General features: G+C 53.5%; 1 protein-coding gene across 2 annotated transcripts; it reads right to left on the bottom strand.

Annotated features, from left to right (window-relative positions):
* Positions 1–260: 260 nt before the first annotated feature.
* Impdh1 (inosine monophosphate dehydrogenase 1) lies at positions 261–15,371 on the bottom strand. 2 transcript variants are annotated; one of them, XM_032906848.1, is made up of 15 exons: positions 15,130–15,371; positions 11,197–11,298; positions 8,613–8,661; positions 6,443–6,544; positions 6,249–6,323; positions 5,803–6,009; positions 5,561–5,648; positions 4,625–4,824; positions 4,233–4,323; positions 3,943–4,038; positions 3,017–3,160; positions 2,764–2,908; positions 2,414–2,557; positions 2,198–2,281; positions 261–1,040 (listed from the first exon to the last, which is right to left on the bottom strand). In XM_032906848.1, exons 1-15 carry the CDS (start codon positions 15,297–15,299, stop codon positions 1,019–1,021), a joined length of 1,719 nt encoding a protein of 572 aa, XP_032762739.1. In that variant the 5' UTR covers positions 15,300–15,371; the 3' UTR covers positions 261–1,018. The 2 variants fall into 2 exon arrangements, with proteins under 2 accessions (XP_032762739.1, XP_032762740.1); XM_032906849.1 differs by having other exon boundaries at positions 11,197–11,295.
* Positions 15,372–17,284: the final 1,913 nt, after the last annotated feature.

Genomic DNA, 17,284 nt, shown 5'->3' with positions numbered 1-17,284 from the left:
GGTCACCTCCATTCCATACTCCCACCTGTCCAAGGTTGCAGTGGGAGCTGCAATGAGGCCTCCTGTGATCGTTTCCATTTGGAGGAACTGCTGGCCTGCAGGCTCAGGCCTGGGGGTCATCCTAGCATATGGCCCACCCACCTCAGTATGTCAAGTGTGGCATTCCCACATCTTCCAGTAGAGGCCAGTCCCTGATGGGACTCCCCATCACCACCAGGATAGGGGCCAGTCATCCCGAGGGCAAAGACAGAAACAAGATCCCAGAGGCATTGATAACTGCTTGATTTATTCAGATTATTTAATATATAATGACACGATTGTGACCCCAAAGTGTGCAAAGTTAAAGCCTTCAGCTGCAGCTGAGAAGAGAGGGCAGGGACGGTACACCTGGGGACAATGGTGAGTCAGGAATGAAGGGCAGGCGGTCATCATCGGGCCCTCCCTGGGCTCAGAGACGGGGAAGCAGGCTGAGGAGCAGGCCCCATGGGAGCCTCAAGCCAGAGGAAGGGGGCAGAGACCTCCCCCTGGCCTAGGGCCAGAACCCACAGTGCCACATGGCTGAGAGGACAGCACTCCAGGGATGGGCCAGAGGCAGGGTCAGGAGAGCACCATTTCCTGGGAGGAAGGGGGCAGCGAGAGAGAGGTGCCCTATAGGAGAAGCCAGGAGGGGCTACCTTCCCCAGGGGTCAGAGTTGGACACTGGGCCAGAGCAGGCTGCAGCGAGAAAGACCTGAGGCAGGCACAGGGCCTGAGAACCAAGGCTGACTGGGCTCAGGGGGCTGAGGAAGGGGGAACCCAGAAGATCTCACGGGGCAGCCTGGCACAGGGGGCTACCTGACTCTGTGGAGTTGCCCAGAGAGGGGCCACAGTCCCCTCAGGGACTCCACTCCTCTCCCTGGAAAGGAGCTGGGGAACCCGTAGTGCAAATCTATGGACCACTCAGTTATGGAGGGGAGCTGTTCCCGGAGTGGAACCCCGGGGTTCTCCCCCTCCACTGCCTTGGCCGCCGCCGCTGTCCTCAGTACAGCCGCTTCTCGTAACTGTGAAGACAAATAAGACGGGGCTTAAGAGAAGGCGTGTGGACCCTACTCCCTTCCCAGCATCCTCTTGCCCATGGAACCCCCGATTTGGGATAGGACAAGGGGCTGTAGAGCCTGCCTCTCAGCCAGGGGGCTAGAGGAGGCAGAGGTGGCCCTGGACCTCTGTCTTCCTCTGGCCAGGGCTCCATGAAAAACCATGCTGGTCTCAAAGAAAGCTGTGCTCCTTCCAGCCAATGAATGCCACACCTGAGTGAACTGTCCTTGATGGCCAGGAGGGCGGGACAGCTCAGGAAAGCACAGCCGTCCCCACGGAGCAGACTTCAACTAGCTCAACCTTCAGTATCTACCATGCCCACCATGGATGGTTTGACTCAGGCCCTTCCTAATGGGGCAGCCCCAGGCCTGTCACTACAGGCATCTCTTTGTACCCCACAATGAGCTGTGTGTTTTGATTGGAGGAGGGGCCGTGGTTGGCCTCCTCCACCATGGTGCGGGGAATGAGACCCAACTGGGTCCGCGTCTCCTGATCACACTCCAGCACTACCTCCCTCCCAATCCCCATTCTCCCAGCCCATGGCCCACCCCGACTGCCCCTGCTCTATTCTACGCCTGGCCCCGGCAGCGCAGTTACTTACACGGCAGAAAGGTATAGCTACGGGAGGGTGGGGCAGAAAGAGACACAGGTTAGATGCCCGCCTAGGCTTAGGGAGATGGGTCCTCTTGACCGGGGTGGGTTGCATGACTACAACTACGGCTGCCATCTAGCTCGGCCCCCAACCCAGTCACACCAGCATCGGGCCTGGCATCTGTCTCTCTGCCCGTTTCCCCACCAGAGGGTTCATGCCCCCATTTTCTGCCTGACTGCCTGCCTGGGGCCACCACCAGCAAGAGCCCAACACCAATAGCCCCCACTACCAGCCACCAAGCTTCTTGAGCAAGCAAGGGCTAAGGAGACCAGGTAGGACTAGCAGCCGCACCTCCCATGCCCTGTCTGGGAGGGAGGGGAGCAGCCAGCCTCCACGAGGCTCCATGACGAGGTTCCAGGGTGGACTGGGCTCTGTAGACAGGGTAACAGAGTGGCCCTGGAACCTCGGTTTAGCCTTTGAACCTGTCCAGCCCAGCACCCGTCAGCAATGGTAAGGAGGCTCCCCACTTACGAGTGTAGGCCGTGCACGCCGCCCTCTATCTGGGCTGACATGGTCCGCTTCTCAAACTTGAGCTCTCCTGAGTACATCATGGATCTGGGAGGTGGGCAGGTGAATAAGTCAGAAACACTGCCCCACCCCTCACCCCCAAATGAAGAGAAGACAAAAAGAGGAAAAAGGGAAACCTCCTGGGGCCCCTCTGCTGCCCCCTCAAGTTACAACACTCACCGCAGGACAGACAGGCTTTGGGCCCCAATATCCTGACAGCCATGCTGGATCCCTGCTATGAGGTAGGGCACAAACTTCTGAATGGAGCCTTTATCCTGGATGGAGCCCGAGACACCCTGTGCGATCTTCACTTTGTCCCCCTCACTGCACGGAAGGTGGGGAGGCTGCTCAGGGTACAGATACAATACCACCCAGAAGGATCCTCCCCACAGCAGCCACAGCCGCAGTCACATCCTAGGCTACAACAGAGACGACATAACCCAGGCTCTGGTCTCCAGAACCTGGGATGCCATCTCAGGTATCCGTCTGAGGTCAAGGGCATGCGGGAGGTCAAGGGCATGAGGACAAACCTGAAGTATCGCTTCTGGCTGCTGCTGCTCTTCTCCATGGCGTCCAGGGAACCCATGCCTCGGTACTTCTTAAGCCTCACCCCATCTGAGAAGAAGTATTCACCAGGGGCCTCCGTGGTAGCAGCCAGCAAGGAGCCCATCATCACTGCAGAGGCCAAGGTTGAGTGCTGAATGCCTCCCACTCCACAGCGTTTATTCTAACTGCCCTGTTGGTGTCTAGTCCTCTCCCGCCCATGCCAAGGGTTCCCCTCACCTGTAGAGGCTCCGAGCGCCAGGGCTTTGACCACATGGCCCACGGTCTGGATACCACCATCAGCTATTACCGGCACCCCAAAGCGCCGGGCATACTCAGCCACCTTGTAGACAGCAGTGCCCTGGGGTCGGCCACAGGCCATCACTGGGGAAAGGGGGATGTAGGGGACAGAGATGAATCAGTGTGAAGGTCTCTTCTCCTCGTATCTCTCCCCACCAATGAAGAAAGGATTGTGAGAGATGGTGTTTCTAAGGCCTAAGGTGGGACCCCACAGCAGGGGAAAAACCATTTCTAGGTTCCTAAGCCACCCACCACCAGCAGCACCAGAAAGGATATGGATCAAGGGATCAGTGCCAGCCCTCAGAAGCAGGACCTCAGAAGAGGACTGGTGGCCTCGAGCTCCAGCTGCTGTGGAGACAGCTTCCTGTAAATGAGTCCTTTACACTAGCAGCTAATACCTAGTAGCTGGGCTATTAGGGCCACCTTTGGAATAATGTTTTGCTCTCGGGAGATGGGGCGGGGGTGATTCTGCTCTATTTCACGTGGCAGGGTGGGTTTACGAAACTCCTGGATGTTCAGAAACCTGTTTTCTTCATGCCACATGCGATCCAAGCCCTCAGCTGTCTTCCAACACACGCCTTATAGGAGTGTCACACCAACCTTAGAGAGGGATATCAACAGCATCTCCACAACCAGTCTGGAAAGCAGGTTGGTCCGCTCCCAAAATGCCCTTTATCTGCCTACACCTGCCTCTTCCCACAGCTATGCCAAGGTAGGGTGAAGCCTGGGTGCTGGCCTGAACGCCCCTCCTGAGAACCGCTTGGTGGGGCAGACACTCAGTTTGTACACAACAGGAATAAGGCTGTGGGGCCACAGTGGACCAGGGTGGCTCAAAATGGCAGTCCTTCCCCTCTCTGGATACCCACCTTCCTGAGTGATGCAGATGGAACCACAGCCCATGCCCACACGAAGCCCATCCACACCGGCATCGATCAAGTTCTTGGCCTGGGCCGCTGTCACCACTGGGGATGGAGGAAACCCACAGAGGAATGTGAGGGTGGTGTCTCCACCCTGCCCAGGAGCATCCTGGGATCTTAGTATACCTCCCCCGACCTAAATGCTAACCAAAGCCCATGCTACCCGTTTCCCCCTTTGCCTATAACAATGCCATCACCTAGGAGTTCTGAAGGGTCGAGAGGGGATGCTCCACACTCACCATTTCCCCCAATCACCTGGAGGTGGGGGTACTTCTGCTTGATATAGTGCACCATGGCGATCTGATATACCGAGTTCCCCTGCGATGAATCCTGTGAAGAAGCTTAGGTTAAACAGCCAGGTCCCCTCATGGGAATTGAACCAGCACCCAAAGGGCTGCTGCTAACTAAGTTAGACACTAAGCTAAACAAGTGAACGTGTATAAAGTTGAGCTCAGTGCCTGGATAATCAGGGTAAATGACCTTGTACGTGAGGGAAGGCCGTAGTTGGTTCTGGGCTCGACGATTAGCCTAATTCTGATACCAGAGAAGCAGAAACAAAGCAGGGAGCAAAGGCTTCATAGAGGTGAAATGGGCCTCCCAGGCCATGCAGAGGAACCCGCCACCTCCTTACTAGTACTATGACGTCAGCACCGGCCTGAGTGAGCAGATCCAGACGGTATTTGTCATCCTCACGGGTGCCCACAGCTGCCCCACACAACAGCTGTTTGTGGGAGTCCTTGGAGGCCAGAGGGTAGTCTCTGTTCTTCTTCAGGTCTGTGCGTGCAATGATGGCTACCAGCTCGTCTTGATCGTTGACTATGGGCAGCTTCCCTGACCAGGAGGAAAGAGAAGCCGGGTAGTGGGTGGGAAGAATGGGATGAAAATGGAGAGACCCCTGAAGTACCCAAGGCAGCCACTAGGGGACAGCACACACCCAGGACCTGGAACCTCTTCCCAACAATCAGGAAGCAAAGAACCTTCCCAAGCAAGGCTCTTCCTGCCCTGGCTGGTTGGTGGGACAGGCAGCCCCTGAACCCTGGCAGCTTTTCACTTGCTGGGCCAGGTCACTGCACAAAATACCCAAGACAAGGTCTTAATGAGATTGCCCAGAGGGAGGGGCATGGATCCTCTCTGCCCATATCAAATCCCAAAGAACTCTCTCAAATGCATTTAACTGCAGGACTTTTCAGAGACTCTGAGAAGTCAGTGGGTAGTTTTTTCTTTCGTTTGGTTTTTGACATGGGAGTTCCCCCACTATGAAATTCCGGCTGTCCTGGGACTCCCCAGTCCTGGAACTCCCCCTCAGTCCTTTTCCAGACTTCTAAGGCCAGAGAGTTCTTTTACTGTGATAAGCACCTCTCAGGGCTATTTTGGAAAAACATTGGGAAGACACCTAATTGGGAATAGGCTTCTGTAAGCAGGTCGCGGAGTATCGGGGATCCTGCTCCACACTGCCTAGGGTTATTCAAGTTTCCCCCAAGACCTGGTGTTATTGGACTGACACGAGGGGCTGAGGAATAATGGAAACCCTGCCATACAGGAAGCTGGGGTGCCGCCTCCCTGGTACCTTTCTTACTGCGCTGCAAAATCTCATTTGCCTCTTTCAACGTCACACCTGCTGGAGCCACCACCAGCTCGATCCTCGGCGTCATCACCTGTGGGGCCAGGAACATTTGCCTGCAGGTTGGCAGGTGAGAGAGAAGGAGCCAGGCCTCCCTCTGGTCCCTGGTCACAGGCACCAGTCTGGGGCCCCTAGGGGTGGAGTTCCCAATGTGCTGCAGCTCTGCCTTTCCCCTGCCCTGCAGGCACCTCACTGAGGAGGGTGGTGTGGTCCTTCTCAGCGAGGAAGTCGATGTCTCGGGAGGTAACGATGCCCACCAGCTTGCTCCCCATGGTGCCCGTAGCAGTGATAGGGATACCAGAGAAGCCATGCTGTATCTTGGCCTCCAGAACATCACCCACGGTATGTGAAGGGCTCAGGACCACAGGGTCTGTGATGAAGCCTTGCTCAAACTTCTGTAGACAGAAGAAGAGAAGAGCTAGCTGCAAGAAACCCAAAGGTGGCACGTAGTCTAGACGCCAGGTACAAAGGGGACCCCAGTGTGCAATTGAGAATCGAGAACCTTCAATAGGGTGAGGACCAATGGGAAAGTGGGGGTTAAGCCCATATTTCATTGTAAGAAGGGCACCTAGGACCCACATCACTTAGAATATAAAGCAGACTGCATCTTTTTGAGGGCGGGACCAGTACTTGCCTTGACCTTCCGCACTTCATTGGCCTGGAACTCTGGGGTACAGTTGTGGTGAATGAAACCAATTCCTCCCATGAGCTGGTATAGAAGGGAGGTATATGGTAAGAGCAAAGGCTAGCCTCCTCTTCCCTTTGCATACACCCCATTCCCTTTCAGTCCCCCTGCCCTGGAGTCCCCCACCCAGGCAAGCAACTCACAGCCATTGCAATGGCCATGTCAGCCTCTGTCACGGTATCCATGGGAGACGAGATCAGTGGTGTCTTCAGTGTGATCTTCCGGGTCAGGGCTGATGTCAGGTCCTAAGGATGGAAGCAGGGTCCATTGAAGTGTTTTATCCACTGGACAAACAGTCGCCAGCATCTGTATCCTGCACAGGCCAGGCTTGTGACACAGGGGTGGACAGTACAGCTCTTGGGGAACTGACCATTCCACTTGAAAAGAGTGGATGTGAGGCACATGGTCAAGGCCGCTGCAGTTGAGGTGAAAGCCACAAGGAGCACCAGGCCCATAATCCCAAGATGAGGCAGGAAGATTAGGAGTTCAAGGCTAGCCGTGACTAATATTGAATTCCAGGTCAGCCTGGATTATATGAGACTAAGGACAATAGTAAAAAGGAGACAGAAGGAAGAGGAAGGAAAGAGAGAGGGGAGATCAAGATTAAGTGACACTGGGAGTGGGGTGCATGGATTCTAGGTGACAAGGGTTGGTGGTAAAGGGAGGCCCAGGGAGGCATCTACTAGCCAAACTACTAAGGAGTCTGGAGCTCAAGAAAGAGGTCAGGATTGTGAACACAGGTCACACATCCCTCACACATCCCTAATCCGAAGATTCCCAAATCCAAAATGCTACAAGCTAAAGTATGTTTGAGTACAGACATGATCATCACAAGTGCCATGTTCCACACCTGACCTCACGTGACAAGTCACCTTCAAATGCAGAAAAAATACTCTTTTATAATTGCCCTCAGGCAGCATGTAAGATGTATATACAATATAAATTCATTTTGGTTTAGATTTAGACCCATTCCTAACTTTATAATATATATATGCAAATGTTTCTAAAAAAATCAAGTCTGCGGGGTTGGGGATTTAGCTCAGTGGTAGAGCACTTGCCTAGCAGGCGCAAGGCCCTGGGTTTGGTCCCCAGCTCCGGGGGAAAAAAAAAAAAAAAAAAAAAAATCAAGTCTGCATCTGAAAGCATTTGGTCTTAAATGTTTTGGATAACAGACACTCTACCTAAATACATTCACAGGTTGTCTGTTTACACATGGCTAAACCATGGACCCTTCTGAGAATCAGCCCAATAAATACTGATCTAGCCCCCAAACCCTCCAAACAAGCTCTGGATTCAACCTTGGAGACTCATAGGCCCCTGAAGCACATTACAGATTGTGAGCAGAGCGCTGGGCCCACACCCAGAAAATTCAGTCTCCTCTTCCATCAAGCCCCAAGTAGCTACCGCCTTTCTGACAGAGGCCATAGGACAAGGAGACCCTTCATGACTAGGCTGATATCTTTCTAGTCCCTCTCTTCCTAGCAGTCAGACCAGAGTTCGGCTCAGAGCCAAGATGCACAGCCCAGGATGTGCAATAAACTTTGTTAAACTAAGTGGCTAAAGTGAGAAGCGCTCCCGATTGCTGTCATAAGGGAACAACCAGAACAGCCCAAATCCCCTCCCCCGCAAAAAAAATCTCGTCTGGGTCGGCTCTACACACAGGCTAAGCCTGGGTTTCCTCCGTGTATAAGTGACCTACGGCTGCGTGTGCAGGCTCTCAGGCCTTCTGTGAGAGTGGAAAGAATAAGCAGAAATGGCCACAGAAATGGGCACTTTACACAGGCATGAGTTCATGACAGAATCTCTGCCTTTGCCAAAATTGTCTTGCACCATTGTCTCTACCCTTCTCAGCTTCTCGGCCTTCTAATTATTGGCTCCTCCTAGATCATCGCCCCAGTCCAGTCCCACTCCTTCAAACCCTCCTGCCAGTTCTTGTCCATTATGGGTCAGTGCCCAATCGCTGAACACTGTGTTCAAAGTGATCATAATTTTAGAGCACAGCCCTGGCTCAGCACTTCAGACAACAGCTAACCCTTATTGTCTATCGAATACAGCAGCCACGCCCAGCCCTTCTCCTCACAGAGCCAACCCTCCAACTTCTTCAGTGCCGGCCAGGGTATCATCCAAACCCAGAGGCCGCCACTCAAGACTCCTAAGGATCTCCCTCAACCCAGATGTTTCTGCCTTGTACACTGTGCGCTGGTTCCTCCCACAATGCAAAGGGTCAAAGGCAAAAATGCACTCCCAGGGACTTCCCGCAACCTGCCCTTGAACACGTTAGCCCCTTCCTGAGCCAAAGGAAGAGGCACTTACCACTTCATCAGCTATGAAGTCTATGAATCCTGGGAGGATCAGGAAATCGCTGTGAAGACAGACAGAATCAGAGTGACTGGTGGGCGAGGTGTCCAAAAGCACCGGGGTCTGCTATCCTAGGGTTGGCAGCAGGGTGGGGCGGGTGGAGGAGCAGAAAGGCTGGATTCCACTGATCCTTCGGTCCCAGAATGAGAGGACTTCCTCACCACACCCCTCATAATGTCCTGAGAGCTTCAACCTCGGGGACTAGAGCCAAAAATGGCAGAGGGTCTACAGATCCAGAGGCCATCCAGAGTTGGTGAAAGGACACAGATGTTGCCTATAGGGTCACACACAGTACATACAATGCATGCCTTTGAAGACTTCTCAATCTGTGGTTTACTGGCCAGATTATCTGCTACATAGCCAGGGATAATACTGTACTCATCTTCTTGCTTCAAGTGATGTAAGTACCTGACACCACACCTAGCTTCCCTTTCCCCCTTTAAAACAGCATTTTACTGTTGTCTAAAATGACCTTGAATTCATGATCCTCTTGCCTCTGCAAGATTACAGGTGTGTGCCACCGTGGCCGGTTTGAGATTTCTGTCTTGACAGGCGTGGTGGTGCACACTTTTAATTTCAGCATCCAGCACTCAGACAGAAGCAAATGGATCTCTGTGAGTTTGGGGCCAGCCTGGTCTAGAGAGTGAGTTCCAAGCCAGGCCATAGTATATAAAGAGACCCTGTCTCAATTTTAGTCCTAACAAAAGCAAAGAACAATAATAACAACAACAATAATAACACACACACACACACACACACACACACACACACACACACACAAGCTATACTTGGGGGGAGGTGTCATCCCTATCATCCTGGTACTTTGGGAGGCAGAGGCAGAAGAACTGGGGTTGAGGTCAGTTTGGGCTACAAGATCCTGTTTCAGGAGGAAAAAAAATAATAGCAAAATGATAGAGAATCTGGGTTAAGGAGGTAACTTGGTAATAGAGCATTTGCCTATTGTGCACAAAGTCCTAGGTTTGATTCCCAGCACTGCAAGAGAAAAAGAAAACACAGAATCTGAAAATAAGTTTGTGACACAACAAGACCCAAGCGCAACTCAGCACAGCGCAAGGCTGGGACTGCTGAGTCACCAAAGTTCAGAGCAGCTGGAGGGACCCCAGAGGGCTGGGCTCAGGACATGTTCTGACAGAGCAGGCATTGGGACAGGAGCAACCAACACACATGGGGAGGAGAGCCAGAAGTCCAAACAATCGGGACCCGTCAGAGCGCAGCATCTGTCCGCGTTGAGTGACAACAGGAAGAGTAGGCCTACATGGTTCTTCTACACTGCCACAGTTCAGGGACGCTACGGGCACAGTCGACCTGAAGTCACAGGAAGTCTAGATGGACACTCTCTGAGCCCAGCTAGGCAAAGCAGGAGGCACGTCTCATGCAGAAAACAAAAGCCACAGGGCAGATAGGCGTGCAGCGACTAATTTGCCACCAAGCCTAAGAGAAACTCTTAAGAGTTCCCTTCAAACTTCTCTAGGAGAGCAGCAAAAGGCCAATCAAATATATAGCCCCTCTTCAGTTGTCAAAGACTACCAAGGCAGCAAAGAACTTTTACCTATCTTGACCTCGCCTGGCAGCCAGTGAGCCCTCTGTGAGAAGAAACGCTAGAGTCTGGGCCCATTGGCGTCTTCTAGATAAAATCACCCTTCATGAGGGTGCCCTGGTCAGAGCAACAGGAAAGTTGCTGGACAAACGGGAATATTTACGGACCAGGGTGAGACGGCAGGTGACAGGCCACAGACGCTACTGACTTTCCAGTAGCACTACTCTGCCCTAATCAAGGGTTCTGATGCTCCTTCTTGGCAGGGACCTTGTCCTACAGCCAGGAGACACAGCTAGCGCCAGGCCTGCAGGGAGAACTGGCTGAGGGCCCACAGGAAAATGCAAACTAAGCTTGAGGCAGACAGGTAGGTCTCTACCTTTCTCCAAAACGCCACGTGGAGTGGGCTTGAAGGGTTAGCACAGAATATTCATGGAGGGCACCAGTCCCAACATATGGGCAGGAAACCACACAAGTGGAAAGGGGGCTGGACTAGATATGAAAAGAAAGGGTCACTCTACTGCCCAATGGGCCCCCTCCTGGGAATTATTATTCCACCAGCTGCTTGAGATGGGATCCTGGGACCTTCCTGCTTTCATGGTGAGGCTTAAGGAAGGACGACATCCTGGATCATGTTGGTTAAAGTCCCCCTAGAATAGCCACTTCTCGTTTTCCCCCATATCCCAAGGCCTCTCTAGGATGGCCAAGACACCCAGGAGGATAGCAAGGGAGCAAGCTGGCCTCGGATCTAGCCAGTTATCGGTCAAGGCTCCCTGGGCAGTGATGTCGCTGTGCCACGTCCCTCTCTATTCTTGGTGCGAGCCTCCTTCCTTCCCTTGCCCAGCCCCCACTGGCCCCAAGTCACTCTTATTGGGCGAGGGCATTCGGGCGTCAGCGAGGAACAGCCGTGCACGTGTGGGGCGGGGGCCAGGGGCCGCCGGGCGGCGGCGTGCTCACCCAGGTAGGGCCAGTCTCAGCGCTTACTTGTAGGTGAGGCCATCCGCGTTGGCGAAGAGCTGCTGCGCGGTGAGCCCATCCTCGGGAACGTAGCCGGTGCCGCCGCTGATCAGGTAGTCCGCCATGCTGCTGGGAGATACCGCGACCCGACATAAACACCCGCGCGGGCCACCCCGCTGCCACTGCCTCCGCCGCCGCTGCCGCTGCTGACGCGCACCGAGGCCACGCTGCCGCTGTGGGCCGGGGGCGGGGGCTGCGGCTGCGGAGGGAGGCCCTGGGCGCCGCCCTCTCCTCCAGCCCCTCCTTCGGGGATCGCTGCCTCCGCCCCTCGTCGCACAAAGGCCCTGCCCGACTCGCCCTGCTGCTGCTGCTGCACTCACGCCCCGCAATGGCACCTCGACTCTGGCGACCAGGGCGGGGGGTTGCGGGCAGGATGTGAGACCAGAGAAAGAGCCAAACATAGACACGCCCCCTCCGCGCCTCTTTCTTCAACATGCTTCCCGGAATCTCAGCAGTGTCCCTCACAGGGTTCACCCCTAATCTGGCTGGGCCCCTTAGATTCCTTAGGCCACCGAGCCCCTTAGTCTCCCATTACCTACGCTAGGGTACTTCTAATGTGGTTCTGCTTTTTTCTCTATAGTCCTCCCAACACGGATAAAAAGCCCCAGAGCCCTGAAATATCAATCTGAACTCAAAATTCCCCAGACGCAGGAGATGGGCCCTGGACTACGATTCTTACCCATACTATTCATGCAATTCCTAAGGAATTTGAGGAGTCTAAGAGTCATCTGCAGTCTTCAAAGCATTTTTTATAAATGAGCACATATACTCCACAAACTATTAATTGACAGTTATTGGGTCTCCTCAGGCATAGGTGCAATGCAAAGCTCGCCCCAGACTACACACACACCCACCCCCCACCCCACACACGGGGGGGGGGGGAGCCCTTGTTCTCAGCTCCTGAAAGATCTAGAGAACAGGAAGGTTAGTCTAGAGAAGAAAATTTGTTTTGAGTAGGGATAATAATGTCAGGTTAGAAGTTGGGGAAAACTCAAAGTTTTGGGGCAGTGGCATAAACAAGTATGCATATAAATAAGGACAGAAGCAGGCAATTTAAAGTCACCCCCACCTTCCCCTACCCTGCTTAGGAGAACTTTAGTGGTCAGTTCTGAGTGGCTAGAAAGACCCAGATATCAATGTGGGAGACAATAAAATTAGGTAGCAAACCCATTCACACATGGAGGAGGTGGCCAGAAGTGTTATCCCAGATCATTACCCTTTCCCTCAGCCACTAGTCTGCCCTCCAGAAGTTCCCACACTTTTGGGGAGAACACTAGGTGTCCTGGAGACACTCTTCCCCCTCCCTGTCTTGAGAGCTGCTGTGTGGCTCCTTCCCTCCCCATCCCAGGAAGGCTGGTTTGTTTACCTCTCAACAGTGTGGTGACAGCCAGGCCCAGGGGAGCCTTGGCTTCCAAGCCACCAGGCTCTCTGGGGTGCCCAACCTCCCAATGATGCCCCCGGGACCCTGCCAGGAAAACAGAGGCTGTTCCATCCATGTGCAAAGGGAAAGGAAAGTCTCCCACAGAGCTCAAGTGCTACAGAGGATTTACAGATGTCTTCTTGGCTCTTGGGAGGGGGGCACCAGTGAAGCCCAAAGGATAGGGCCTGGTGTGAGTTCTGAAAACCTTGGAGCATCAGAAAGGAGAGGAGACTGTTGGAGTTCTTGGCAAAGTAGGGATTGGTATCTGCTTGCCAGGAAACCCCTCTGGTTCTCCAACACTCAGGGTTTCATTCTCAAAGCCTGGGCCATACGGGGAGCCAGCACTAGAACCTCTTGCTTGCTACCAATAGTCAGAGCATCAGGACTAGGCAGAAGACACACCCTGGTCATTCTGAACTGCCCTTCCCAGACACAGAAGAAATAGCCACCATGCCAATCACAGGCTGTGAGCATGGCCTGCCCCAGTGGTCTCTCTGGGCTTCTACGGAACCTGCTATGGGTCACTTTTCCCTACACCATGCTTCAAGACTGACTCTGGTTCAGCGTTCAGCCAAGGCTGGTGCCCAGGAGAGCAGCTGGGCCCTACCACCTCAGGTAACTTTAATGTGTCATCTACCCCAGCCTAGGACTTCGGGTCCCAGGAGAGGAGGCTGGCAGCCTTAGCTATGGGGAGGGTCACCTTCCCAGTGATTACAGACTTCAGGGCCCTGTCTCCCTCCTGCTTTGACCTATGTCAGAGCTCTTCATTACTCTAAGCTGCTGGGCTCAAGGCTGGGTTAGGCTGTCCTTTTCTAGAGACTTAATCCATCCCCCTGACTCCCCCACCTCCCTCTTCCTGCAATTCCCCAGCTGCTTCCTCCACAGGGAGGAGACACCAGGCAACCAGTGGACCTCTTCATGGAAAGGAAGGGCAGCTGGTCCCCCGAGACTCTCCTCCTCACAGCTTCAAGGGCAGGGGGCAGGTCCAAGCCAGCTGCTCAGGGGAATAGGGTAATGGTGTCCACCAGGGCACCGAAGTTCAGGCAAGCAGCCCAGAGGACTCTATCTGATCTGAGGTTGTTTAGAGGAATGAGATTTCAAAACACATTTAGGGGGGGAAAGGTAATGACAACATTAGCATTGTTAAGCTGGGATAAGCTGTCAGGGCTCACCCAAGTTCAAGCCAGGGAGACCAGTAATGCTGGACTCGAGTCCAGCGCTTCTCATAGAACCCTTGCCTCTTCCTACAGCTTCAGGTTGGTGGAGGCGGATGGGGGTCTAGCCGTCAGGTTTTGAATCTTATACTGCCTGGCTGGGGTTCAAGTTTACACAGGCCCTTCAGAGCCTAAGTGGGGCACAGGAGGGTGTGGGGTTGGCACTGTCCCTTTGATGCAGCAGTACATCTGGAAAAGAGATGCACCTGCCTGAACTCTGAAATTCTACAATTCTAGCTTCCTTCAAGCTCACAAGTACCACGGCCCGCTACCTCCCATATAGTGGCGCCTCCCTAAAACCCCAAGCCCTCCAACCTACATTTCTATTATTAAAGAAAAAAAAAAAAAAAAGGATGGGGGGTTGCTTAAGCCTAAGTCAGTTCTAAAAAGACAACCAGCAACGGCACGAGGGGCTGGACTTCAAGCCCCTAAAGCTGTTAAAAGTTCTTACGTAAGCGGCCAGACCCTGGGCAGAACTACCTGGCTAATTCCCCAGACCACCCTTCCCCCAAAGCCCAGCTGCCGGGTCACCTCCCCAAGCTGCTGAACACCAGCAGATGGGGTAGAGAAAGAAGTCCAAATCCCCTGGACCGGAAGGACAGTAGGATTGCATTGCAAACTGTGATACAATCCAGAGATTAGCCGCTGTCTCTTTTTTTCAGCTAGTTCCCTTGAGGCCCAGTTCACTGCCCCAACTCTTTCTCCAGCGACCCTCATTCATTGCCTTCCAGAGCCCCCGCACTGGGGTACAAGTCTTTCCAGGGAGTGAACAGCAGCAGCCTCACTGGATTTCAGTGCCTCGTGAGGAAATGCGAGTACCTTCTCCTGGTCCTAGGGAAACACTCAATCCGGACACCCACACCTACTGAAGACAGTTCTAGGAAGAAGAGCTGAAGAGAAAGCAACGCTGGACCGGGACTTCAACAAACAGTTTTTGTACCCCAGAGGTCGGAGCCACTTGCACCAAGCGTCGCTGAGTGTGTAGTATGGGTCGGATCTTAGATAAAATTTTAGGGAGCGATATTACAACCTGCGCTCTCTCCCCAGCTCCCTGGAGCAACGCGGCACTGAACTGTTTGCACAGTGTCCGCCTGCATCTGCCAGCCAGAGTCGGGTGTATGACAGTCTGCGTCTGGGAAAGTGGAATGGCAGTAGAGGGGACCTGCCCCTGGCCTCCCCCGCAGTGCTACCGGGTCTGCCGGCGCTACCGCGCCCTTCTCTGCCGCCCGCCCCGGATGCGCCCGCGCGCCTAGCCCTGGGCGTCACCTCTCCGGCTCGTAGCCGGCCTGCAGCAGGCGGGCGCTGTACCGCTGCGCCGCGGTCTCATGTCCCGGGTGTTGCCGGGCTCCGGGCTCTGGAGCAGCAGCGGCTCCGCCTCCCTGCAGCAGCGGCGAGAGTAGCCCGGACTCCGGTGGGGGTGAGAGCGGTTCCTCCATGCCATGCGGAGGCCGCAGCTCTGGGCGGCGGGAGCCTCTCCGCGTGGAGGCTCCCGGACCAGGGAAGGCAATAAGAGCCCCAGTCCACTCCGGGAGGGGGCGGGGCCGTGGGCGGGTCTACTGCAAGAGGCGGGGCTGAATGTTTGGAGGCGGGGCTCTGGAGGAGCTGGTTTGGGGTCCTGGAGTCCATCGGGTTCCGCCCTTGGCACTACGCTCTGTTCCGCCCCCATGAGCCGCCACTCAGGCTCAAGAGTAAGTAGATGAACAGATGGTGAGGTGGAGCGAGGTTTGTGTTCTTCAAGGATCCAACTGAAGAGGACCTCCGCTGTACCCTGTCTCGTGCACCTTCGAGTTTCTCCTGGCTTCATCTGAGGAAAAGGAGTGTGCAAACACCAGGGAAATGACCCATCATTGCATGGCCTCTTGGAGTGCTTCCAGTCCTGGGCAAGAAAGGTGGGGCACTCCATCAAACCCTATCTATTCAACAACCCCCACCATTTCTTTATACTGCTATCCAAGGAAGACAAACATGCTACTGGCTCCTGAAGGGAAAGACCCTAGTTTTACTCTGCTTGCAGTACCCCTTGACAAGGAAATAGGGCTGAGCACACAAGGTACTCACATTTGCTCATCTGCTGCCTAGAAAACGCTTTCTATTTCAGTTTCGTTACTATTGTCAGCTTTCATAAAGCAACTCTCTGGGAAAGCAAGGAAAAGAGTTCTTGCCTTCAGGCAATTTGTTTGAGGAGGCCGAGTGGATAGAAAACAAACAGCTGACAAGTCTTACACAGAATGCTTTTTCAAACATCTGACAATCTGAGGAATAAATAATAAACACTTGGTGATCTGGGGCTGGAGAGATGGCTCAGTGATTTAGAGCACTGGTTGCTCTTCCACAGGACCCTGGTTCGATTCCCAGCACCCATATGGCAGCTTACAACTATATGGTTGTAACAGGTAATCTGTTGCCTTCTTCTGGGTTCTTCAGGCACTGCATGAACCTGCTGCACGGATACACATGTAGAAAAAACACCTACACACATAAAATAAATAAACCTTTAAAAAGCTGGATGATCTGCTGGTACTAAGATCCATCTCAAGAACCCCACCTGGCTAGTTTTACGTCAACTTGGCAGAAGTTAGCTCTGCCCTTGGCACCAGACTCTGTCGTGGTCACTCTCCCTCCCACATCTGAACCAAGGAAACCTCAATTGAAAAAGTGCTTCCCTAAGATCAGGCTGTTTGCTTAGTGATTGATTGGGAGGGTCCAGCCTACCGTAGGTGGTACCATCCCTCGTCGGGTGGTCCTGGGTTCTATAAGAAAGCAGGCTGAGCAAGCCATGCAGATCAAGCCAGTAAGCAGCACCTCTCCGTGGCCTCTGGATCAGTCAGTTCCTGCCTCCAGATTCCAGCCCTGCTTGAGTTCCTGTTCCAACTTCCTTCAGTGATGAACCACAATGTGGAAGTATCAGCCAAATAAACCCTTTCCTTCCCAATTTGCTTTGGGTCATGGTGTTTCATCACAGCAATAATAACCCTAACTAGGACAGCCTTTAATGCAAACACTCAGAAGGTAGAAGTAGGATGATCTCTGTGAGTTCAAGGCCAGTCTGGACTATATTACTTACAAGTTTCAATCCAACCAGGGATGCTCAGTAAACCCTATCTCAAATTGATGAATGAATGAATGAATGAATGAATGAATAATAAATAAACCAAGCAAACAAAGAAAGAAACAAAGAAAGCAGAATTATGACCACACTTGGTGGTCCAAGACTGTACTCAGAGGTTGAGGTAATAGGAATACAGAAATTGGGATGGTTTGTATATGCTTGGCCCAGGGAGTGACACTATTAGGAGGTGTGGCCTTTGGAGTAGGTCTGGCCTTGTTGGAGGAAGTGTGCCGCTCTGGGGATGGGCTTTGAGACCCTCCTCCTAGTCACTAGTCTCCTCCTGTTCGCCTTCGGATCAAGATGTACAACTTT

This window comes from Rattus rattus, chromosome 6, assembly GCF_011064425.1.
Source record: "Rattus rattus isolate New Zealand chromosome 6, Rrattus_CSIRO_v1, whole genome shotgun sequence".
NCBI lineage: Eukaryota > Metazoa > Chordata > Mammalia > Rodentia > Muridae > Rattus > Rattus rattus.
This window is presented reverse-complemented; position numbering and strand designations above follow the sequence as displayed.